This window comes from Mirounga leonina, unplaced genomic scaffold (genome assembly GCF_011800145.1).
Source record: "Mirounga leonina isolate KUSES-001 unplaced genomic scaffold, KU_Mleo_1.0 Mir_91, whole genome shotgun sequence".
Taxonomy (NCBI): Eukaryota; Metazoa; Chordata; class Mammalia; order Carnivora; family Phocidae; genus Mirounga; species Mirounga leonina.
In genome coordinates this window covers 652,513-679,884 of record NW_023270839.1, presented here as the reverse complement: position 1 = coordinate 679,884, position 27,372 = coordinate 652,513, and the positions used below count along the sequence as shown (strand labels likewise).

The window sequence follows — 27,372 nt, the reverse complement described above, 5'->3', positions numbered from 1 at the left end:
TTTTTCATCTCCCTCAAAATACTTTCCTGTATTCTTAGAATTTTCTATAAAGAACATACACTGTTTTAAAAAACAGCTTTAGTGAGACAGAATTCCCATACCATATAATTCACCAATTTAAAGTATACAATTCAAGGGGGCGCCTGGGTGGCTCAGCTGGTCAAGTGTCTGGCTTGGCTCAAGTCATGATCTCAGGGTCTGGGATGGAGCACTATGTCAGGCTCTGTACTCAGCAGGGAGTCTGCTTGTCCTTCTCCCTTGGCCCCTCCCTGCCCCCGTTCATGCTCTAATAAATAAACAAAATCTTTAAAAAAAAATAAAAGTGTAAGATACAATGGTTTTTATTATGTTCACAGAGTTATACAATCATTAGCACGTCAATTTTAGGACACTCTGATCACTCATTAGCCATTCCCAACCCCCACTTCTTCCTTCCTGCTTTTCTGCAGCCCTACATAACCACTAATCTACTTTGTTTTTTTAAGTTTGACTATTCGGGACATTTCATACAAATGGTCCTTTGTGACTGGCTTCTTGCACTTAGCATAATGTTCCCAAGGTTTGTCCATGTTGTAGCATGCCTCGGTACTTCATTTCTTTTTATTGTCATATAATACCCATTGTATGGATTTTACTTACTCATTTATCATTTGATGGATATGGTGGCTAATAATAACACTGAGTACCATCTGGCCTATAATCCTGTTTCTCTAGCAAATTCCCACCTTCCACAGCTATTTCTTACCACCTCCAGAATTTTCAGTTCCCAACCTCCCTTCCTCATGAATGATTATCTCTGATTATCGACTTCACTGAGAAAATGCAGCACTGAAATAAGAACCCCTTCCCCATCTTTCCTCCACCCAATCTACTAGTGTAACTTGCTTCCAGATAGGAGCAAGGAACTGTCCACCTTCTTCTCAAAGGCTAATAATTCTACCAGGTAAACTCTGGATTCCATTCAACTCACTAACTTGCTTTCATGTTTACGGTTTCCCTACTACACAATAATTCTCCTTCTCCTTAGGATCATTACCACAGCAAACAAATATGCTCCAGAATCTCCTGACCTAAACAAAAACCTTCATTAACCTTACAATACCCTTCCAACAGACAGCAGAAGAGCATATTGAACAAAATGCTTTTTTCCCTCTCATTCACTCTCTAAATCAATGTAATATGGTTTTGATACCATCACTACACCAAAATAACCCTTGCTAAAATCACCGATGATGAACTCTTTTATCAAGTTTAATAAAATTTTTCTTTCTTCGAACATTTTTTCTTGGTTATTCTCATCACATTGCTTTTTATCCAGAGTGTACCTTAAAAAGTTGCCCACAGGTCCCTTCACCCTCTGGTCTTAGTCCCAGCATCCAACCTCTAGCTAAAACCTGGGTGACAGATTTGTCACATAAAAAAAGGAACCTTTCTATCTTCATATTATTAGACCTCTCAACAACATATGAAAGTACAGACTGCTTCCTTCTTCTCAAAAGGGTTTTTCTTTTGGTATGCTTCCATGATCCCACATTTTCCTGCACTTCCTCCTTCCTCACAGGCCACTCCAGCAGTTTCCTGCTGTAGTCACCCTCCCAATATCAGAGTTGCTCAGGACTTTGTCCTCACTTCATGCCCTATACAACACACTCTTCTCTATGTTATACAATACATTCTCATATCTTGATATTAACTACTTGATACTGCCATCTCTTAATATGCCTAAAAACTGAACTCACCATCTTTAATCCTCACACCTGTTCTTCCCCCATTTCAATATCTACCATTATATACTCAATTGTTCATGTCAAAAAATACAAGAGTGGTGATAAAAATGTTCTCAATTAGGTAGTGGTAATGGATGCACAACCCTGTGACTATAGTAAAAACTGTATACATATGATATAAACAGTAAAAACTGTATACATAAAAAGGGTGAATTTTATCATGTGAATTATATCTCAATAAAGCGGTTTTAGAAAGTAACAAAATCAAGGGGCACCTGGGTGGCTCAGTCGTTAAGCGTCTGCCTTCGGCTCAGGTCATGATCCCAGGGTCCTGGGATCAAGCCCCGCATTGGGCTCCCTGCTCGGCAGGAAGCCTGCTTCTCCCTCTCCCACCCCCTCCTGCTTGTGTTCCCTCTCTCGCTGTGTCTCTGTCAAATAAATAAATAAAATCTTTAAAAAAAAAAAAAAAGTAACAAAATCAAGAATCACTTATCCATCACTTTATCCATTCAATCCAATTTATTAGTAGATTCTTCCTATTCTACCCTACTTCCCCAGTGTATCATAAATCCATTTCTAACTGCTCTGCTACTAACTGCTTTACTGTCATTATGACCATGGAAACGTCATCTCTCACTTAGTCTACTGGACCACTACATTACAACTTTACAACATTACATTAGTATTCTTTTCTCCACTTCTCCCACCCCTAATCTAGTCTCCTTACAATAGCCAGAGTCACCTTTTCAAACCCTACCTTTATTGGTCACTTTCTGGCTTAAAACTCTTTCCTGAAAGTTTCCTTAAAAAAAAAAAAAAAAAAAATTTTATTATTTAGAAAGAATCTCAAGCAGACTTTGCACCAAGTGCGGAGCCTGTCACAGGGCTCAATCCCACGACCCTGACCTGAGCCAAAACCAACAGTCGGATGCTCAACTGACTGAGCCACCCAAGTACACCCTAAGTTTCCTTTTATCCTTTAGATTTTGGCTTAAATGTCACTATTTTGGACTATATCTAAAGATTCTCTTCCATAGTACTTTTATCTTCATACTGCTTATTATAATTTCTAACCACAGACTCCACCTCCTTGCTTATTTGTTTAATGTCTGTCTTTTCACTAGACTAATTCTTATTTCTTGATGTAGTGCTTAACACTATACCTGGCAAATTTAGGCACCAAGTGTGTGTTAAATAAAAAGACCAAAGAGCTCCTGAAAAAAAATTTTTCTAATGTCTAACAATGTCAGAGTCAGAATACATTCTTTTTTTTAAGCTTTTTATTTATTTATTTGTCAGAGAGATTGAGAGAGAGCACAAGCACAGGGAGAAGGAGGCTCCCTGCTAAGCAAGGAGCCCGATGCGGAACTCAATCCCAAGACCCTGGGATCATGACCTGAGCCAAAAGCAAACGCTTAACCGAATGAGCCACCCAGGCATCCCGCTCCTGAAATTTTTTTAAATGGACCAACCATTAAGTGGATCACTGTTCATTTAACTCTTCTCATACTAATAAATACTCCTTTTAATTTTTTATAATTACAAACATGCCCTTATAAATATATTTGAATACAGGTACAGGTATTTCTATAGGACAGATTCTAAAAGTGTCATTTGTGAGTAAAAGGGTTTTACTTAAGAAATTTTTTGTCCTCTAAAAAGTTGTACTAAAAAAAATAAAAATTAAAAAAAAAATAAAAAGTTGTACTGATTTACACACTGACTGCCACAATTTGTTTCTACTTTCTTCTAAGTATTTTTGAACTACGTAAACTCTTAAGTTTAAAAAATTGTTCCTTATATTAAATTTTGTTCTCCTTTTTGTTAACTAGTACTAAAATTATTTTAATATAGTTTTTTTTTTTATTTTTGGACAATAAAGTACCAATTCACAGGCTTAAATATTCCATGGAATGATACTGCTTAATTTTTCCCTTTAATAAAGCAAATGAAAACTAAATAAGGAGACTAATACATGTTTAAACAACCTTATAATAACATTTTGTCAGCTCCACTCACTTAAAAAAATGTTTTAAGCCTTTCACTTACCATATGTATCATAGGGATCCACATTAGGGCTAGGCATATTCCACCACTGGATGGTTGCATCAATACCACCACTAAAACACTGTTCTCCATTAGAACTAATAGCTAATGATAGAACAGGACCACTATTATAGGAAAAGAGGCAAAAAATTACTTAGAAAGTCTAAGAAGAAACTCATATCTGTATCCCCCAACCTCTAAATTCATGCGTTATCTAAAAATTGTTTAAAATTTAAAACATAAATTTGAACAGTACTGATTATATTCTAATACAATTATTAATCAAATGAAATACTACTCAACGAATGTTTTTTCTATTATAAAACAAACATTATGAGAAAATTTTAAGGTTTGAGGGTTGATAAATAATAGTTAACAATAACTATGGTTGTTAATTTAAGTACAAATTCAATAAAACTTACATGTGGGCCCTAAATGTGTAGATAGGCTCTACATCTAAAGAGGCACTCCTAAAAGAGGAGAAAAGAAGGGTAGGGGAGGAGGAGGTAATTAAGTAACTGCAAATCACTGGCTGACATTCAAGAATCACTAGGTAAGATCAAATGAAAGCTTAAAAAAAGAGAACCATAAAGAAGGGTAATTAACTTAAAATTATTAGCAAATTTGGAAGGAAAAAAGATAGGCTAACATGAAAATACTTGCTTTTTGGCAGGAACTGTTTTTTGCAAGTTCCAAAGTTTCAGAGTATGGTCCTCAGAGGCAGTAACCAGCACAGGTTCTACAGGATGAAAAGCTAATGCCCGTACTCCATCGAAATGGCTACGTAGTGTATACTTGGGGTTCCATGTCTTTCGAAAGGCATCCTTATTGGCAGGCAACTAAAAAGAAAGAGTGCAATATTTAGTGGTAAAAGTAGTAAACTGATAGGCATGTGGAGTTTTGTGTGTTTTGGTGTGTAAAATATATATATTAAACTGCTTTGCTAAAATGTCCGGTGGAAATTTAATGTACCTTAAAAACTTTATAACAAATCTTTATCATTTAATAAATGATACTAAGAAGAATAACTTCAAGTAGCTTTCAAATACCTAGATCAAATGAAGAGTTCCTTAATCTGTTTTACCTAATCATCGGGCTAAACCCAAAAGTCCTATTAAACGTCAGATGAGAACAACAAAAAAAAACTACCATGCTGCAATGCTTTACATGAAAACAATAAAAATTATATAAATTACTACCAAAAATCCAAGAGAACAGTATTAACAATACAGTTGTCATTTAGAAAATTAGCATGTGAAATTTTTAAAGGAAGCAAATTAAGGTACTTTCCAGAAGTCTGAACTAAAGACACTTTAGGAATATTGTCATCCTATTTTCATTATTGTTGATACTGGTAAGAGGTTAATCTTTTTACCTTCATTTCTCCATCTGTAAAGACAGGCTGTGAAACCACTTCTAAAGTAGTCAAAAGTTTACTAGAATTTAGTTGCTTATATACTTTGAAAATATTAATGAGAATAATCCAGCCCACCAAGGCTGACGTCTCTAAAAAGCATGCCAATCTAGGTATAACGTAAGTATAAAATGTAGAAAAAAGAAATGTTACAAAAGGGAAAAAATTAATTTGCTGAAAAACTGCAAATTCATTCATACAAAATCTAAACAAGTATAGTTAACTCTCAATTGAGTGTTTATTGTCTATAAAAAATTTAATCCAAGACAAGTTTCACCTCTGAACACTACCCTTCCCATCCAATCTCCATTCTCTCCCCATCCCTCAAATGAAGGAGTAAGTAAGTATTAAGGAAATGGCAAGCTAACTTTAACATTATGCTTACAAAAATAAAAGTTCAAAAATAAAACATAATTTTTAAGAAGTATCCTGAAGGCAAGTGATTCAGGTTACCTATTTTTTCTCTTGTTGACACCAAAATATGGCTTAATTTGAGTAGATAATTGAGAGTTGACTACTCCAGATAGATATTAATCAACCAATATTATAAGGTAATCAATCATCCCAAACTTCTAGCTAATCCACCACAATACCTAAGAAAATTTAAACACCACAAATTACAAAAGAAAAACTACATGTCACTTCAAATCAACATATTGACACACTTAATCTTTTCCATGCACCTTGACATTAATTCTGTTTTATAAGTGTTTCCAAAAAAATGAGCCTTCTATTAAATCATTAAAAAATTAAAAATAAAACTGCACTTACATCATAACTATAGTCTGCATCATTTGTTACCGTCAAGTCTGCAAGGTCTCCAAGGCCCAGTACACTTAACAAAACATCATCAGAACCCATAATAAATGACTTGCCTCCTCCAGATGGAAACGTTATTGGTTCAGCTATAAAGAACAAAACCGCTTCTTAAATGCTGAAAAATCATACAGTACAAGACAATATTGTGGGGGAAATGTAAGCACTTAACAGTTACAATATTAATATAATTATTTTTTGTTTTCCCACTTCCCTCCTATTTCTTCCACTCAAAAAATCCTATTACTGAGTAGTAATAAACAAATACTTATTTGCTTATTTACAAACTGGAACATAATCTTCTAATCAAATATGCACTAGATATATTATTCCAGGATGGGAGGGGGGCCACAAAGGCTTTGTAATTTGTCTATTTAAATCACTTATCACTTTGGTACAATTAGAACTATAGTATTTTTTAAATGTTAGAGTCCTTTTGCTTTGTATCGCATCTGCTTAGATGTGCTAGGTATTCTAGTCCCTGATAAAAATGCAAGCATTCAAATGTAAATGGTTTCCAGTTTATCAGTTTACTGAAATGAAGCCTTAAATTGCTCAGATTACTCCCGTAACAACAATGTTCTAGGAAAAGGGCAGTTCTACAACCAACAATGTCAGGTTCCTTTCTGTAAAAGGTTAATCCATGTGATGTTCAAAATGCTTTCCAGTTTTCAAGCTTTGACTATGATTTCTTATTTTAACTTTCCTTTTATCTACCATACTTCTAAAATAAAATAACTCCTCTATATTCAGACTAACTATACAACTTTAAATTAAATTTCTGTAACTTTGGCCAATTAAAACCAAACTCTGCCATAATTAGAATAGCTATACTATTACGTAAGTATTTTGCTACAAAAGTTATAGTACAAGGAATAATTCTCAGTATTATCTCATACATGCTTCGAAAGCAAAATTTTAATCTGATGATACAAGAAGTACACAAGTCACTGTAATACAAAACAACTCAACATATCAAAAAACATTTAAAATTCATGAGCAAATTTAAAAGGGAAACATTTAAAAACTCAAGCTAATTATTAAATTTGAAAATTTCCTATGAAAAATAATATAAACTTAATATACTACAAGAAACATAACAGATGTAATGAAATTAGTCATCACTAACACTACTGAAAATTATTCTAATACACAAGTCAACTTCTCCTAAATATATACTACTGCAAATGTAAAATTTATCTTTATTTAGAATATCTTATTTTATTAATTATCAAAGTAAGCTATATAGTTTGACTCAAATAGGATCCTAAATGACACTGCTAAAATGAAGTTGTGAGTCAGCAATCAATCTGGAGTAAATCTGACAGGAAATATACACAGGTATGTTAGTCGTATTTAATCTTTCAATGATTATGCTTATTAAATCTAAATCTACAGAATTGATCCTTCCTACCAACGTCTAGTATGCAGTTATTGGTAATATCAGAAGCTGCAAAAAACTATAAAATTAATAGTTCAAAATTATGTTAAAATAACTACATAAAATTCATTAGGTAATATTTTCTCAAAGCATTTTTAGCCAGTACAAGGACAAATTTTTCTTTTAATCTCGTAATTTGTAAGACAAGTTAGAACAAACTGCCACAATTCCTCCCACTCACAATTACACACTCATTAACACAAATCTTAATAAAAGCCCAATAAATTACTTTTAACATAGTAACAAATTATTTTGCATTATTATATAGAGCTTTTGCAGAGATATTTCTGATCAGCTGCTGAGGAATTTAGGGGCATGTGAAGGGAAGTTGGCTGGGCAATATTAATTACTTTTAACAAGATTTCTAATTAAGCATATGACTGTATTTCTCCAGCTCACTCTATATACATTTATTTATATATAGCAAGCTTACTGCTCACTCAGCATTTATTACAAATATAGCTATGTGAAAAAAGTATTTTGTGCTGTATTTCTACTTTCCATAATCACCCATCACTGGAGCATACAGTAATCATAGTAAATACTCAATTTATTTGCCCTTGTTTTTTTGCAGAGGGAATTAGTTTCTATTCTATAAATTCATTTTATTTATATTAACTACCTCCAGCAAATGACTGCATAAACATAAAAAATGTCATTTGCAATTCAAAGAAAAAAATTATTAAAAGTAGTTTTTAATAAAGAAAATTACGATACTTTTTATCAGATAACCTAACAGATTTCATCAAGCAATTTAAAAATACTATTATTGTATTAGCATTTCCTTTTTTGGAAATCTTGGGGTCTATAAAATGGGATATTACAAGGTTCTTTTCATACATCTATAACTAATTCTCCTTTTTATGGACACAACTGACCAAGGAAAACTATAGCTCACATATCAAACAAACTCTTCCTTTCTCCTTCAATTTTATCTCAAACCTAAAGAACACAGCCAAATAATTAATTCCACTTATGCCAGTGGTGACATGGTATATCTTCAATCTTTATTAAAAATGGTCTGGTTAAAAAAAAAAAAAAATAGTCTGGTTAAAACCAGACATTTTTTCTTTATAAAATGTAGTATGATATGAACTTCAACAAGAAAACAAAAAGTTGGAAAATGCCACTGAAATAAGAGATTATAAACTCTAATGTTCCCTTCTCAGCTCTAGGTCAAAGTTGAATTTGCATCTTTTTAAATAACAAACTCTAATTAAAGATTTACCCTTTAAAAAGTTTAATGAGGTTCGTGCTTATTGGCCTCCTCCTCCTTCCATCATTAAGCAAGAGTTAGATCATTGACTTAAATTTTTTCTTTAAAAAGTACACATACACAGGACACCTGGTAGCTGGCAGTTGAGCGTCCAACTCTGTTTCAGCTCAAGTCATGATCTCATGGGTGGTGGGACTGAGCCCCAAGTTGGGCTCCGTGCTTAGCGGGAAGTCCCCTTGAGGTTCTCCCTCTGCCCATCCCCCAATTCGTGCACTCTCTGCCCCACAAAATAAATAAATCTTTAAAAAATAAAAAGTAAAGGGGCGCCTGGGTGGCTCAGATGGTTGGGCATCTGCCTTTGGCTCAGGTCCGGATCCCAGGATTGAACTCCGCATCTGGCTCCTGGCTCGGTGGGGAGCCTGCTTCTTCCTCTCCCTCTGTCTCTCTCCCTGCTCATGCTCTCTCTCTCTCTGTATCTCTGTGTCTCAAATGAACAAATCTTAAAAAAATAAAAAGTAAAAAAAAAAAAGTACACATATACATAAACACTCTCAGAGCTCTAAACTGATTTTTGTGTAGTGTGTGGGCCCTGACTGGCTTTTTCCACAGGTCAACGGTTTGAGACATTTAAAAGGGTCTCTATTTCTGCTAGTATGCTTTGCCTTTTTGCAAAACCTACAGTTTATATGTATTATTAACTACAAAAATTTTAGAAAGTTTTCCAAGTATTATTTGGTAAAACAGACCAAAAGCTAAGGAAGCTAAGTCACTACTAAATGGCTAAAATAAATAATGGAGTTGGTACATACACAGAAAATAACTCCTAAAGTAAAACAGGAAAATAGCTTAATAGTGGAAAAGAGATCTGGAAAAATCAACAGACTATTTTACTATTCTTGTTATTTTTCACGCTTTAATATACTTTGTTTTGGTTTTATTACTTTAGTGATTTTCTTTACTTCAAATTTTGTTACAGATTATGCTGAATGGTAAATACATGCAGAGATGACTGTGAGGGAAAAATGCAAAATTATTTAACTGTATGGAAAATGTGTTACTCAAAAACTCTTAAAAAGAAAAAAACAAGGGGCGCCTGGGTGGCTCGGTTGGTTGAGCGACTGCCTTCGGCTCAGGTCGTGATCCTGGAGTCCCGGGATCGAGTCCCGCATCGGGCTCCCTGCTCGGCAGGGGGTCTGCTTCTCTTTCTGACCCTCTTCCCTCTCGTGCTCTCTGTCTCTCATTCTCTCTCTCTCAAATAAATAAATAAAATCTTTAAAAAAAAAAAAAAAAGAAAAAAAGAAAAAAACAAGGTAGGGCACCTGGGTGGCTCAGTCAGTTAAGCGTCAGCCTTCAACTCAGGTCATGATCCCGGGGTCCTGGGATCAAGCCCTGCGTTGGGCTCCCTGCTCAGTAGGGGGTCTGCTTCTCCCTCTGCCCCTCACCCCACTTGTGTGCTCTTTCTCTCTGTCTCTCTCTCAAATAAATAAAACCTTTAAAAAAACAAACAAAAAACCAAGGTACTCAAAAATACTTAACTGGGGCATCAAACTCCCTTATACAGCAAAAGCAGAAACAACAATGAAATATAGTCTATACACCAAATTATTAGATACTAAATTATCTTTTATGTGTGTATATATTTATGTATATATACACATACACTCATATATCACAACAAACCTTTGGTGAGAATTCAGTTTCATTACTTCAAATTGTAACTATCTAGACCTAGAATTCTAAGTTACTCAAGTATATCTACACATCTTCAGCTAAAATCAATTTTGGTAAAAATGCCTAAGTAGTACTTTCATTTCCTACACATTTCTAGTTTAGACACATTTCAGAAAATTCATTACTAGATAGTATATATCTGGTACCAAGTTAAACAATAATTCTACTCCTTTATTCTACAATAATTAAATTAAGCATTTGTTCCATATATTTTTAGAAATTATATATAAAGTTTCAAGTATAATGTCTGGAATTTAGATGTCTTCTAAGAAAGTGGTAGTTATTACCTAAATTCAAGCAATATGACAAAATAACTAAATCGTCTTTTCCCATATATTACTCCTTAAAGTCCTTTTTTAAACTACTGTTTTCCTGCTATTAGATCTGTAAGCTAAAGTTGTATTTCAGAAAGGTACTCTGAATTGACTTATGGTAGAAACAACTCCACTTAACATTAAAAACAAAAGTAAAATATGCAGACATAAAAGCCAAAAATTCGGGATGCCTGGGTGGCTCAGTCAGTTAAGCCTTCCCTCAGATCATGATCCCAGAGTCCTGGGATCAAGTCCCGCATCGCTCCTTGCTCAGCAGGGAGTGGGCTTCTCCCTCCACCCACCCCCCTCATGATCTCTCTCTCTCAAAAAAAAAAAGTCATTCTAGTAGAAGCTGACCCTGCCTGATTAGAAGGCAAAGGCACCTGGGTGGCTCAGTTGGCTAAGCATCCAACTCTTGATTTTGCTCAGGTCATGATCTTAGGGTTGTAAGATCGAGCCCCACACAACTCGGAACCTGCTTAAGATTCTCCCCCCCACCACCACCTCTCTTACAAAAAAAAAAGTCCTGAAGGGATGAGGGGCAATTTATCTCTCAGATTAGCTATCAGGTCATAGAGTTTTGTCCTGTTGACACCTGTAAATTAATGTCAGCGCTAGAGGTTCATTTAATGGATACCACCTGACTTGCTAGCAGCCTTTAAAACTAATTTACTAACAAAACAGGCTATTTTTCAGAAGTTCCAGTTATAAAAATCTCAGATAAATGTATCTTCAGTTTCCGAAACCATCCCTCCAAAAATATTAAAAATATTTAAATACTTAATATATTCACAATTTCTGTGGAGAAATATGTATCTACTATGTTTTATATCTATATATAAAACTGAGTCTACTGTCACTCAACCAAAGTTCTGTAAGCTCACAGATACAGATACCCTTAAAATAAAAGGAAATTTTGGTGTTTAAGATTAATGTTTAACAATACAGAATAAAACATGAGTTTTTTTCCAATTTAATTCACTATCTTAAAAAGTTAACAAATAAGTACACATGATTTTTATATGAGAGGGCAACAAACAACTGAATTTCCCTGGTGTTTATGTGGATATTTTTCTGCCACATTTACACAAAAGTGTCATTAACAAAGCAACCCCAATTTTTCTCAAATTTTTTTTTCACTTTTCCCAAATTTGAAAAGTCTCATTTACCCATGAGTGCTCTGAGATTCTTATAATAGTATGAAAAGTCAACACTGTCATGGGTCATAAATTTAAAGGGAGAATTTCAGCTGTTGCTCAGATAATTCAGGCCAAATTATATAAAACTCGAAAGCATCTGCTTTTGAACTTTAACTCTGAACTTCAGGAATGACAGAAGAACTATTTCTCTTAAGTATTTTAAAAGAAAACAGTTTTAAGAACGTCAGAAAAAATAATTTGAAAAGACAAAAGAAAATATTTTATAGTCAATGACCTTGTATGTACTAATGCCAACATTAATGGACTAATTAGCTACATAATTATTAAATTTCATTATGGCTATTAGAATATTAGTAACTCTATAGGAACTATCATTCATCTATGTACCCTTAACAAAATATTAGGCAGTGAGATGTTAAGAATTAATGGAAATCGGTGAAATCTTATACATTTATCAGCTTAACAGTAATCCCTCATTTCTCAGAAATGCTTATGTATCTTTACTTCTGCGTGAAAGTAGGCAGTATGTCAAATAGTCTGAATTTTCTAAAATAATTATTATGGGGATTATTTGAGGATTTTCTCCCTGACACTGAGTGACTGCAAACAAATTCTCTAACAAATGAAAAACTGCCAATTGGAAGTCTAACCATCAGTTAAATTCGACATAAAAGAAATTGTCATTCTTACTCACAAAATAGCTCTCCATTATAACCTTTCCACTTAAAAGTATCACCACCATTGCTCTGGTTTCTAATTTTAAAATTCCGCAACTACATTTTAGTAATTCCTCTTCAACTTGTAGGGGCACCTGGGTGGCTCTGTAGGTTAAGCATCCCGCTTTCGATTTTGGCTCAGGTCATGATCTTGGGATTGTGGGGCTCAGCCCCACATTCAGCTCCATGCTCACTCGGGAGTCTGCCTGAGATTCTCCCTCTCCCTCTGCACACCCCCCCTCCACATTAACTAAAAATAATCTTTTTTTTTTTAATTCCTCAACTGTAAAAAGGGGGGGGGGTTAAATGAATTTTCACTACCAAGAAAAAAAAATTCCCCTTTATTATACTTCAGGTTAATCTACCCTGTTGACTTTATTCTAATCAAAGCTTTCATTCTTATCAATTACTGCCATAGATTCCTAATTAGTTTTCCTAACTCCCAGCTCCATTTAGATAACTAAAATCTTTTACTTTACCCTGCATGTGCTTCCTGATCTGATCCTATTTTTCCTATCTAATCTCATCTTTTAATGCTTCACAACATAAATCTTCCTGATTCTAGACTCAAAGAAGTTTCCTTATGACACACACACATACAAGTTCTATCTCTAACATGCACTGCAACTTACCACAGTTCTACCTATACCTTCAAACTAGTTCCAGCTCTCCTCTATGAAGCCTTTGCTGATCTTTCCCTGCTCATTCTTATTATACTGTATGTACCATAACATTTTACTTTATCAGATATTATCTTACAGGTAATTTCATGAGAGCTAATGTCAAAAATAATAAAGATGAGAAAAAAAGTTTTATTACACATGTGAAGTCATAATCTTCCTGAACACACAGACTGAGAAACATGGAAGAAAAGGAAAATAGGAGATAACATGAAAGTTTTTGTTTAAACTGAAGGTCCCAAATTGTGTAATAACTGTAATTATTTTTTCATACTATAGCCAAACATTAGTCTTTGTGTGGCACAGTGCCAAGTTCAGGAGACGATGTAAGAACCCTGCTTTAATTCTAGTTGCCCAAAAGCTGCTAAAAGATAAAAGCAGATTTCATAACCAGATATAACAGTCTTATGTAGCCCCTAGTTTGTAGAATACCTTTCAACTACAAATTTAATGTGTCTTCATTCTCTTTCTAAATCTATCCAATATTCTAAATATAATAAATGTAACAAAATGCAATTTCAAATAAATCTGAAGTCTAATTAGCAGCAGTAAGAAAAAACTGTAAATGTATTAGTATAAAGAATATTACAATTATAAAAATATTCAAGGCCCTAAATGAAAACTCATTAAGCATTTATTAAATAAAAACGGATTCTTAATTATTGTTGGACTTTATAGGAGAAATACTTTATCTAACTTAACATCAAGAAAAACTTTTTTTTGGGCGCCTGGGTGGCTCAGTTGGTTAAGCGACTGCCTTCGGCTCAGGTCATGATCCTGGAGTCCCTGGATTGAGTCCCGCATTGGGCTCCCTGCTCGGCAGGGAGCCTGCTTCTCCCTCTGACCGTCCCCCCTCTCATGTGCTCTCTCTCTCTCATTCTCTCTGTCTCAAATAAATAAATAAAATCTTAAAAAAAAAAAAAAAAGAAAAACTTTTTTTTTTAGGTGAGTGTGGGGGGGGGTGGGGAAGGATCAGAGGGAGAGGGAGAAAGAGATATCCCAAGCAGGCTCCATGCTCAATGCAGAGCCTGACAGAGGGCCCAATCTCATGACCCTGAGATCATGACCTGAGCCGAAATCAAGAGTCGTATGCTTAATGGACTGAGCCACCCAGGTGCCCCAAGAAAAACTTTTTTACTACTCTGAATTATCAAACAACCCACCTACCTCTTAACCATGACTATCAAATCTTCTAAATGTACAATCTTCTAAACAGATGACAGGACAATGAAAAACGTACTAATTATAGCATGTATAAGCCAAACTATGGACTGATGTCTCCTATGTTTGTGTTTTTAATAAACCCATACTTATTCTCAAACATACATATTCAGGACTTAATGGAATTTATCTTTCTATAGACTATTACTGTAAGTACTAAAGTACTTTTTTACTGAATCTAACATTTTCCCTCTCTAAGTGGCCCCCTTTGTTAATCAAACCTTATATTCTACAGTGAAAGCAACTGTTAAGCAGCCAATCTGGAAAAGATAGGTTTGTTTGCTTTTTTTTAATATCTTACTTATTTGAGAGAGAGACAGAGAGAGCATGAGTGGGGGAGAGGGACAGAGAAAGAAGCAGGCTCCTGGCTGAGCAGGGAGCCTGATGCGGGGCTCCATCCCAGGACTCTGGGATCATGACCTGAGCCAAAGGCAGACACTTAACAGACTGAGCCATCCAGGTGCCCCGATAAGTTTATTTTAAAATAAGGATTTAGTTATGTCATGTTTGCTACATCTGTGCTATTTTCTGACTATTGTTCTAATTAAAATAAAGCTTTCACATGAAAACTATCATCTTAAAAAAAAAAACAACATCACAATAATAAGAAGAAAAAACTAGTTCAGCTACAAAGTGATTCCGTAGTTTTAAAAAGTGTACTGATTCGAAGAGTATCAATCTGATACTTTCTGACCCTTGTCAAAATGTCTAAGTTAAAGTATTGTCTTAGGGGGAGGGAAAAGAAAAGAAATCTGAGCTGAACTGAACGGTCTGTTTTAAAAGTGTGAAAGTGGGCTGCTGGGTGGTTCAGTCAGTTAAGTGTCTGACTCTGGATCTCAGTTCAGGTCTTGATCTCAGGGTCGTGAGTTTAAACCCCGTGTTGGGTTCCCGTGCATGCATACATACATACATACATAAGTAAAATAAGATGTGAAATTAAAATAGGAAATAGAAAACCAACTGCAACCCTTTAATATGAGACAACTGTTTTTTGTCTTTGATTTGATGCAAGAGAGAGAATACTTAACTGTTTTATAGACTCTTCAAATTTATACTCTCTCCTAAACAGAAGCAGCTTAAATATCAGATATTTGGGGCACCTGGGTGACTCAATGGGTTAAGCGGCTGACTCTTGATTTCAGCTCAGGTTATGAACTCAGGGTCATGGAACTGACTGAGCCCAGTGTGGGGCTCCACACTCAGCAAGGAGTCTGCTTGAGACTCTCTACCTCCCTCTGACCCTTCCTGGGCTCGTGTGTAGGCTCTCTCTCTCTCTCGTAAATAAATAAAGTCTTTTTAAAAATATCAAAGAGGGGCGCCTGGGTGGCTCAGTTGGTTGGGCGACTGCCTTCGGCTCAGGTCATGATCCTGGAGTCCCTGGATCGAGTCCCGCATCGGCTCCTTGCTCGGCAGGGAGTCTGCTTCGTCCTCTGACCCTATCCCCTCTCATGTGTTCTCTCTCTCATTCTCTCTCTCTCAAATAAATAAATAAAATCTTTAAAAAATATATATATCAAAGATATTTTATAGTGTGCACCAAGTTGTTTTTAAAAGCCTACTAAAAGTTACTGCTACAAAAGAATAATTTCTCCTTAAATGTTAAAATGTCCAATATACAGACATTAGGACAAAAGTCACACTTGACAAAAATATACATTTTCTGGTGATGGTTTATCATCTTGGATCTGGAATAACAAGTGACAAACACTAATATAAAATTTTTTAAAAAACTAGAAAACAATCCAGGGACACTAACTCATAATTTATATTTTAAAAATATTGAAAAAGTTAAAAGACTTTCCTTTTCCAATGTATTGACAAGTCAAAGGATGTGTAGCAATTCTGTAACATCAGTAAGGAAGGGGAATGACAATCATATTCTATACATGGAAAAGACAGGAAAATTAGGACCAATGACAATCATGAGGAAAACTAAGACAAGTTCATTCATTCACTAAGAACCAGAACTGTAAACATATATATTCTCAGAATGTGAGTCTTTGAAATGGGAAAAGCCTATAAATCGTTTGAATATATGAAATAATCTAATTTTAATAAGCATCAATTTTAAAGGTCTTAAATAGCATAGGAATAACAATAAGCCATAGAATAAGAGCATCTATAAAAGAAAACATGTCACAATCCACAATTTAAACTTTCCAAGTTGAAAACCCGAAAGACAAAAATCAAAGAAGTCTTAAAAATTTTTTAACTCCTTCCTCATATTCTAACTCAAGGTTTCAAATTTCAGATGCTTCACACTTACTCTAGATGCTACACACTGATTTTTGTTATTGATTTACACGTTTTTACTGAGGTATAAAACAGAGCAAAATGGAGACCATCAAAAACCTCTCTAGAAAAATCCTGCCAGACCAAAATTTTAACGTAACAATAAATTTAGAACCTCTCCAACTCCCTTCCCCAATTACAGAACCCTTAGAAATTATTAAAGAATAAAAGAAAACGGAGTTGTAGGTCAGATAACAGTACTGTATCATTTAATTTCCTGATTTTCATCACTGTACTGTGGTCACTTAAGAGGATGTTTTTGTTGTCAAGTAACATGCTAAACCATTTAAGGAACAACATGTCTGCAACCTACTCATTTTTTGAACTATTCAAAATAATAAATGTATATATTTACAGAGAGAAAGAATAAAGCAAATGCGGTAAAATGTTGACAACTGGGGGATCTGAGTGAAAATTACCTGGAATTCTTTGTACTATTCTTGCAATTGTACTTTTCCTTAAGTATGAAATTATGTCAATAAAAAGTTAAAAAGAAAAGGAATCTTAACACTTTTGAAGCCTGAGAACAAAATAACTGCATCAAGTCTCTTTCGTTCCATGGTCTTTACTTTTAGAAGTATTAATAAAGTATATCTCCTAAGTATACATCACTTAGCATAAAATTAATACTGAATTGTATCTACAATCCAAGGCAAAGGTGTCACATGTAAGTCATTTTCTTTTGCCTCAGGTGGAAAAAAAGAAAGGTGTAGCGAAGTAAACAAGTTAAAAGACAAATAACCACTAGTTTCTCAGCTCCAAGTTTTAGAATTCTTTCCATTTAAGAGTCAAATCATGGTTGAGTCTTTACAAAGTTAAAAAGCTGATATTCTCACCATTTTTTTCTTTCCATTAAAAAAAAAAAGCATTTAGGTTGGGTTACATCTGCTGAATCTACATGGTAAAATCAGCAAATAATTTTCTTCCCTCTAAGAAGCTAGAAAAAAATCTGTAGAAATGTAGCATTATGATCCAGTGGTTATAACTCATTCACATTTTGTAATAAAGGAAATAAAGAAATCAAGACTACAGTTTATGAATTATTCTATCTTGTACAAAGCTCTAATAAAATATCAGAATAAAACTCAACAAAGAAGCTATTAAGAAGAAAATTCATCAATTATCCTTTTCATGTATAATTATATCTTTGTATCAATATGATGATCTACCTAGATTAAGACAGAAGTTATGATCCATCAACTAAAAAAATGTTTTTTATTTCCTTAAGTTTTATCTTCATATCAGGGATTCAGAGCCAACATGTTCATACTGAACTTGATATATTCAAGAGCAAAAAGGTATTATTTAAATTCACAATTAAGTGTAAAAAGAAACACATTACTCCTAATTTATTCCTGAAGACATTTTACTGGAAACCTCATCTTTATATCTATATACACAGGTAACCTTAAGACACTGACATCTGTAAAAACATTAAAAATGAGAAATAATCTAAAGGTCTAACTAATGGAGGCTAGGTTAAATCTACCAACTGCAAAACTATGTAACCATTAAAATTATATCTTTTTTCAGATGACTGTGAAACACTTAAGACAAAATGAATTAAAAATAACATATCTTTGTTAAAAAATTAAAAATGAGGTTTATATAAAAGACAACACTTAGAAAAAGTTGTAAAGATATGTGTCAAATATTAATCTCTAAGTATTAAGACTGTGGGTGTTTTTTACATTTTTCTTTTTGTTTCTATATATTATACTTCTTATACTGTCTGAGTAACAAGCATGTATTATTTTTACGGTTATATAAACAAAGTTAGTTCCTTTTTTAAAAAAATAAACAGGGCGCCTGGGTAGCTCAGTTGGTTAAGCGACTGCCTTCGGCTCAGGTCATGATCCTGGAATCCCAGGATCGAGTCCCACATCAGGCTCCCTGCTCAGTGCGGAGTCTGCTTCTCCCTTGGACCCTCCCCCTCCCCCTTCTCACGCTCTCTCTCTCTCTCTCAAATAAATAAAATCTTAAAAAAAAAAAAGACATAAAACCAAAATTAAAAGGACCTGGCTAAATAATACAGCACATACCTAGATAATAAAACAGTATTGAGAAATGAGAGCCTCTGCAAGCCCCAGCTCCTAATTTATATCACAGCAATCCCCTTTTGCCCACTTCACATAATTCTCCAATCTTATATTTAACAAGATAGTTTGGTTAAAACTAAAAACATGTTACACAGAGGAATATTTATTGACATGAAATGATGTCTTCTATATATTGTCAGCTAAATAGGCAAATAACAAACCTGTTCATACTATGGTCCTATTTTTAAAAGTTTAGTAAATTAAAATTTTATGGGGGTTTTGAATTTTAGTTTCAGTTCATTTGTTTCTAATATTTCTTAGAGATGCAGGTATAACATTTTTTAGGAACATTTAAAGCCTACAAGTAAAAATGACCTTCAACTGATTTATATCTTATTTTCTAAACCTCAAAAAGGTATAGATCTAATCATATCAGGGGGAATATGGGGTATTTATATTTTAAATTAAAGCAACATTATCTAACATTTTCTAAAGAAACCTTCAGCAGATGAGTCAGTTCATGAACAGCATACATAAAATACGTAATCTAATCTATTTTTTTAAGATTTTATTTATTTATTTGACAGAGAGAGACATAGCAAGAGAGGGAACACAAGCAAGGGGAATGGGAGAGGGAGGAGCAGGCTTCCCACGGAGCAGGGAGCCCGATGCGGGGCTCGATCCCAGGACCCTGGGATCATGACCTGAGCAGAAGGCAGACGCTTAACGACTGAGCCACCCAGGCGCCCCAGTAATCTAATATTAAAATAAACTACATTTCATTAAAAAGACCTAAACCCCAAAATTCTAATGTCGTCATGTCTATATTCGAATAGTCAATCATGCAAAAGTACTTTTATACTAAACATGCATGAATTATATAGGTAAATGATGTTAGAGCCGAACACAGCCCCTGCCCAGCACTAAATGTTTTTAAATACAATAAGCAATTCACTGTATAATCTGAAACTTCTTAGAGTACAATTTCTTTTCATTCATATGCACAGCAAATTAGCATAATTTTATAAAAGAAAACTGTGTAACAAGTCCCCAAAACTCCCCTTATTAGCTTCCACAATAAATTAAACCATTTAAAAAGTTCTACTAAAAAAAAAACTTACACCCATTTCCGTTACACCTGCCATTTTATAAACTAATCTGTCACCAGACAAAGGAATATGAAAAGAATGCCTATACGGTTTTAGCCTTTGCCATCACTTTGTCCTTGACATAGTCAAAAAAGTGAGACTAGCAATAATCAACGGCCAGTTCAAAATAATGTTTCCCCAAAATAAGCTTCAAGTTTCTTCATTTAATACTCAAAGGTCTGAAGATGCTTTTCATGCGGCTGTTTTCAAAGTTTGATTCACAAAATGGAAATGAATTATATCTTTGAGAAGTGCTACAGTTAAGTTCATACTTTTACAGTACATTGGTCAGATACAACATAGTGAAAGTCCTGTGAAAAGAAGTTACTCAACTAGAGACCAAACAAACCTTACTGCCATCACTACCCTTTCTACTATCCTTCCACCAGAGTAGTCAAGAAAATACTACCCAGGAGAGATTTTTCTGCTGCCCTCCCCGTTTACTGTTGGATTAAGGCCAGAAAGCAGCAACGATGAAAAGGGCTTTTATATTCACTGTATTTAAGGATTCCCAAACTAAGAAATGTACCCTGAAGAGGAGATGGTTATAGCTGTAACACCCTATTTATCAAAAATAAGGAAATTTATACTTTCTCCCTTTTGAACAAATTTGTTACTTTTAATTCCAAAGCCAGTAAGTCCTTACAATTTGGTAAACTTTTTAAAGCTAAAAAAAACCTTCCTTGAAATCTTTCCTTCATCCTTATTAACATTATTTAAAATGATTTTTCACTTGATTAATAACACATCCTAAGTTATATTCAAATAAATTTCAATTATACAACGAAGTTTAAAGTTAGTTGCCCCCTTATGAAACCAAAAAAAGGTACACACACAAAAAAAAACAAGAGTTGAAGAATTTTTTTCTCAAAGATTGGTATACAAAAATTATAATAGAATCTGCACTTACTCTTCACCCCTTTCTTCCCCTTTCGTTCCTTCTTGTACTGTTCCTTCAGTTTACTTATTAGTCCCTGGTCTACATCCCAAACCTCAGTAGGTGGGGAGAGGTCATCTTTATCTACATGCAGCATATTATTAAAAGAAAAAAAATCAGCAGTTGGCAATGCAAGCTGTTGGCAGTAAACTGTTATAGCTTTACATAGTCATAATAAAAATGTACTAACAGCATATACCCAAAATACTTTAAAGGTGCAGTTTCAGTTTTGGTATTCACAACTCAAACTCTAAATGCCCATCTCATAAGTTTCTAAACAGTTAATACTAACAGTTAAATGGTGCTTCATTTCTATGAATCACAAATTTGAAGGTTATTATTCTTTCAATGACTAATATTCAATGGACTGACATTAGAAAATTAATGTTATACAAAATAGATCACTGCATCTTTATAAAAATGTTCATAAAATTTATTCAGCCAGCATCATGAAAGCAAATGAATGAATTACATGCGAACTACTCATAAGAGTGCAAGCTGGAAAGGTCAGTGCCATTTTATTGATGAAAATATTCATGCACCTTCTGTCACACTGATTCTGCATGCACGGGATAACTATACTAATGGAGAGGCATTCTAGTCCAATATAATACATACATATAGTTCCAAAATACATTGTCTCCAATAATACATACAAAGCATTCAGAGAATCCCACCTCGGCCCCCACCCCACCCAAATAGTTCAACATCTCATTACCTTCTTCCATTGGTCTACAACTAAGATTAGCAAAAAAAAACAAAAAAACAAAACTCAAATTCCACTGAAGAATTTTTTGAGTTGATTTTTTTTAGGGTATGATAAAAGCAGTGACAAGCATGGAGAAGTGAAAACATACAGTGCTGTACATCTGCTAAAGATGAAACTTCAGCTATTTTAGCTGAATAGCAAATCTATATTTATTTTAAGTAAATACTTGTGCCTGGAAAAATTTTACTCTGTAGTAAACTAGAAGAAAAACAGCATTAAAAAGAAGCAGAATAAAAATAAGTCTATTAGAATTACTTTAAGTATTAAGGGTTTTCCCTTCATTTGTTTAGTTTTAAAACAGCCATGTTATTAGAAAGTTTAACATTCTGTTACAGAGTAACAACTATGAATTTATGTAACCATGTTACTAAATAAAAATTATACCAAAACACACAGGCTAAGTCCATCAACAGGACTGACAGAATAGTGAGATTTTAGGGAAAACATACTTGCTAAATTTTTGATAACTCATTATATTCCAGATCACAAGTCTTGTAAAACTGCCTAGGCCTCACTGACTTAATCCACTGAGCGGACATAAAAAAGCAGTTTTTCCCCCTTATAGATTGATATAGTAAATATAAGAAATTCTCATATTTGAATGGCATGTAGAAATTCTATTACTTACTGTACCTTGAGCCTTTCCTACTATAATTGTTATCACTTTCTCCCCTATGGATATACCTATGATCTTAGGCAGTCATTATGTAAAAAGCTAAATTCAAAGCTTTAAGTTAATTTGCCAACTTGAATTACTTAAAACTAGGCTGCTAAAGATTGAAACTTACACATGAGATTATCTGTGAAATCTGCAAATTGTAGTACTGTTTGTAATATTGTAGTAATACTGATTTAAAGAGAAAATTCACTTTTTGTGTACTCTAATCATGAAGTTTACTGAAAACTGTGCTGTATCAGAAATTATTCTGTGAACTCACTGGATACTCCCCCCAAAAAAGTAATCTAAAGAACGAATCATTTGCATTCATCTTAATAAAACTAGCAATTTTTAAAAGTGACCACTTAGAGTAAGCCAAATTGACACATTTTTAAACCTACAGAAAGAAGAAGAAAAAAAAAAAGCTTAAGTGGTATAAACTTTACATAGGTAATTCCATAGGACAGAAAATTTTAGTAAGATAGCCCAACAGTTTTTTTAAAGACCTCTGTAGAAAAAATAAAGCTGTGAGTAACTCTAATTCAAGTAGCAAAGGGTACTGGAGTGAAAAAGCAAAAGGGAATGAAAAGGATAAGTCTTAAGGGGAAAAAAACAAATATTACTTGCAAGATAACCTAAAGTCTAGAAAACAAAGGTTAACTCAAAGCAGTGCAAAGAACAGGTTGGTGAATGCATATGTGCACAAAAAACATCCTGAAACTTGCCTGTAATAACAGCTGATTTGATATTGCTTATAAGAAATAGTTAAGAGCAAAAGGGAAGAGGCAGCATAATCTTCTACATATTAATTCTGTTTTTTAAAAATCTAGGGGGAAAAAATACCAAGAAATGAGGTTGAATCAGTTAGGGGAACTTTTTTGTTTAAAAGAAAACACAAATATGCACACACAAAAAAATAACCCTTAAAAACTCAAACCACAAAAACATAGAAATCTACTATGGTAATTCTAACTATCAGAGCAGAGGAATTACATAAATCTACTTAATGTAGCATAAAAATGTAACTAACTTCACTTTATGCAAATATTCAGTATTTTAATTATCCAATCCATTATATTTAAATACAAACATTCAGGTACTAATTACATTTGGTAGTCCTATAAATTTCCACAAATCACAGTTTCAAAGTAGAGGAGAAAATAACCAAACATGCTTAAAATGCCAAGTCTCCATGAGAGAAATAGCAAAATTAGAAATGCCTACTGTTATTTTTGATTATAAGAACTAAAACCTACCAAAATTAAATTTAGACTACCTAATGTAGATGAGAAAAGAAAAATAGGATTTAAAAGCTTCCTAAAAAGCAATGATGTTTTATAGGATAAAAGTATTCAAAATTAGAATATCTGAGATTTCTACTCTTTTTTATTTTATTACAAAAAAAAAACAACAGATTACCCACTGTGGGTGAATACTGGGATATGATATGTTTCATTAGGATACATTACTTACTAAAAACAAAAAAATAACAAAAAAAAGTCTTTTACTCAATAATTTAAATCTCAAAAACTGCCACCTTCCCATTTGTAAGTAAATTCAAATTTAAGCAAATGAGTTAAATAAAGGTATATTTTTATATCCCTCCTCTTTGTTTTGGAAAAACTGAATATAGCACCTGTTGAGTAGAAATGAAAAATTCAGAAATCCTTTGACAGTTTTCACTTGTTAAGAAACTACTTGAACAATTTTGTTCTTTTCTTTCTAAAGAACTTAAAATGCTTTAAAGATGGTTCAGTCTCATCTAGAAGGAAAAGACTTTCAGTTACTTCCATTTACACAAAGATTCAGGTCACTCTCAAATAGTAATAGTAAAAGTGAATAATGTTTTACAGTTACCATTCACTATTTAGGTCTGCTTTTGAAACTGCTCTAGAGCCAAAAGTCTTTGGATAGAAGTCCCAATCGACTGTACACCATATGGTATTTCATTATTAAGGAAATAATGCCATTTTATACAAAATAAATTCCTGAAATTTTTATATATTCTTTTGACTAACAGTTAAACTTCCAGCAATTTTAGGCAAAGAAAGCAGGAATGGTTATATGCCAAGATTTAGCTACACAGATATTTGAAAATTGCTGATTATTTTCCTTACTGAAAATAATCTAAATATTCATCAGTAAAGCCCCAATTAAATAATGGAACATACTGACAGAATATTATGAAGCTATTAAAAATGCTGTTGCAGAAGAACAATGTATTAGGTGAAAAGCGTGGGTTATAAATTGGCACTAAGCAAAAATCTTTCCTTAAATAAAAACAGATATGTATATATATATAAATGTTAACCATGATTCTCTATAGAAAGTGCCATTATAGGTTATTTTTAATTTCTTCTTCACAGGTATGTGTGGGTTTCTAGAACTCCTAAAATACACGTTATAAAATAATTATATATTTATATAATTTAAATGCATTTATATAATTATAAAATAACCTGGGGAAAAAAAACCCAGTACTTTAGAAACTACTGGGGAAAAAAATTAAGTATTTCCAATACTGAATGGGTTGCACAAAGAAGCTTAAAGAAAACTTTGATACTTTTATCGTGCCCCCTGAGCAATGCTAATTCTTAAGAAAAGTAAACTAGAATACAGCCATTTCCAAGTAAGTACAAAAATGTATATTCAAAGTCTAGAAAGTAATTCTGAAGTTTTTCCTATTTTCCACTAAGGTGCCTCTTCTCTTTCCAATTAGAAGAAGAGATAAATAAAGGTCTGAAACAATGCTTGAGAATTATAATCAATAAGAAAGCTGGTACCAAAATTCAGATTTTTAAGTACATGAATTGTTATCAGGATAGTAAATAATTATATTACCTATTAGGTTTTGTTTCTCCTGCTATTAGCAAATTCAGTTTCAATACACAAATGAGGCATTTTTAAATAACATGTGTTCCCCATCACCAAAATAGTTTTTAAGTAGCTCGTGATAATTCCTCCTCCTAGTAACTAAGCAACTTTGGTGTTCATTTGAAATGTGCATTAAGGTACTTAGTAACCTTCTCCCATAAAGCTCTGTAAACACTGTAAACCTGCCAGATAACATGCTGGTACTAAAAGCTGACTGAATGCACAAGAGAGTGGACCTCAGCTACTATCTTAATATAATTTTTATACTTCTATTTTCTAATGGGGTTTTTAACCCTGTATAAATACAATTGTTTGCTTTTAGTTATGGCTGGATTATTAGCATTACATACCATTTCCAAAGGCTAGGCCCTTACATATGCACACTAAATATTATATGTAGTAAAGTTTAATACCTTCACTAAACCTTGTTCAATGTGAAGCTATAATTCAGGATTAGTAGCTTTATTACTTTCTAGCAATAAGTCAGGTAACATTGTAAGGGCGTAACAAAAGAGTTAAATCTTTAAACCTAGATTCATTACCAAATTAAATAATGAGAATGTTTAAAACTATATACATGTTTTTTTTTCATTTGCTAAGAGAAAAGAAATTGGATTTCTTTCAACTTTAATTCAAGATAAGTTTCAAAAATCAAAATCCACCAAAAGTCATATATTAAACAATAGTTTTGTCACCAAATCTAAACAAATTGGTGCAAAATACCCTTGCTCTTGTTCAACTGCCATCATACACTGAAATACTCACATTCCACATATAATATTCAATACCAATACATCTTTAAAAACTATTCTCCCACCCCCATATTTCTTTATCACCTTACCCCATTCTGTGCCATCCCCTGAACTCCGTGCTTCTCCAGCTCCTTCACCGTCTTCAGCAGTCACTAAAAAATCAAATTCTTTCAGTGCTTCCTCAGTATCAGGATCATCAGTTAGGTCAGCAGCTAAACCTTCATTACCTATCTGTAAATGGAACATAAGCCAAGAATTACTTTTATCTTAGATTTTAAAGGAGTCCTTTATATGTTTTCACACATTTATCTTTATATTTGCACTCCAATTTTTAAATTACTTACATATACAAAATTTTAGATTTTCCATTTATTTCACCAATCCCAAATTATACCCTATATAAATGGTTCTTAATAGTGCCATGTGAAGATTACTGTAAGATGTGATTCAAGTAATCTGGTTGTAAAAAACAGTTAAAATACTAATTAAAAAATAGCTAAGTTCTTTAATTATAATAGATTCACAATTACCCCTATTTATAGACTCTTTCACTCACTTACATTCTGATACATTGTGTTGAACTGACTTCACTCACTGAGAACTGCATATGTAATCCATAATTCACAGGGCTATATGGCATAGCTGGTTAAGGATATTAACTGATCTTGGGTGCCTGGGTGGCTCAGTTGGTTAAGCGACTGCCTTCAGCTCACGTCATGATCCCGGAGTCCTGGGATCGAGTCCCACATCGAGCTCCCGGCTCAGCGGGGAGCCTGTTTCTCCCTCTGACCCTCTCCCCTCTCATGCTGTTTCTCGTTCGCTCTCTAATAAATAAATAAATAAATAAAATCTTTAAAAAAAAAAAAAAGGATATTAACTGATCTTAAGTCAATAGCTGTGATAATAATAGTACTTTGGCTCCCAAGGAAAAAAAGGGGGGGTCAAAAATCTCCATTTACCCATGTTACACATGAGTATGTTGCATACATGAAATGTGACAGGAACGTTGAAAACTGCTTTAATAGCCTAGAAACTTTTCTTGAGGAACAAGAACATCCCAAGGAACCAAAATTTAACCTATGTACTTTTTTTTAGATACACGAAATACTCTATGCTACTGTGATAATTCATAAACAGATCATCTAATCTGTGTATACTCTTAAAGCTAACCCACATCACTGATAAAATTGGTAATTCAGTTTCTTAGGTTATGAGTAAAAGTAAATTTTTATTAATCCTTATCAAAAAACAAAAATGTGGACACGTACATTTATAATCCATAGTTTACTCCCTCACCCAGAGTGGGAGTATCCCTGTTTATTTATCACCTGTTTACTTTACATAAAGAGACAGTCTTCAGCAGTGATTCTTAATTGTAGCAGGAATGGAGAAGATGGTTTTTTGTTTTTGTTTTTTTAAAG

At 33.6% G+C, this 27,372-nt stretch overlaps 1 protein-coding gene across 4 annotated transcripts in view; it reads right to left on the bottom strand.

Moving 5' to 3' along the window:
- Positions 1 to 27,372, bottom strand: part of STRN3 (striatin 3) — a 106,826-nt gene that overhangs the window by 12,651 nt on the left and 66,803 nt on the right. Inside the window, exons 7-13 of one of the 4 annotated variants that reach the window (XM_034993829.1) lie at positions 26,041 to 26,182; positions 20,872 to 20,982; positions 5,959 to 6,092; positions 4,437 to 4,612; positions 4,196 to 4,243; positions 3,777 to 3,898; positions 2,485 to 2,529 (exon numbers count right to left, since the gene is read on the bottom strand). In XM_034993829.1, coding sequence (XP_034849720.1) covers positions 2,485 to 2,529; positions 3,777 to 3,898; positions 4,196 to 4,243; positions 4,437 to 4,612; positions 5,959 to 6,092; positions 20,872 to 20,982; positions 26,041 to 26,182 — 778 coding nt within the window. The remainder of the gene's footprint in view (positions 1 to 2,484; positions 2,530 to 3,776; positions 3,899 to 4,195; positions 4,244 to 4,436; positions 4,613 to 5,958; positions 6,093 to 20,871; positions 20,983 to 26,040; positions 26,183 to 27,372) is intronic. The other 3 variants (XM_034993830.1, XM_034993831.1, XM_034993832.1) reach the window with 3 other exon arrangements.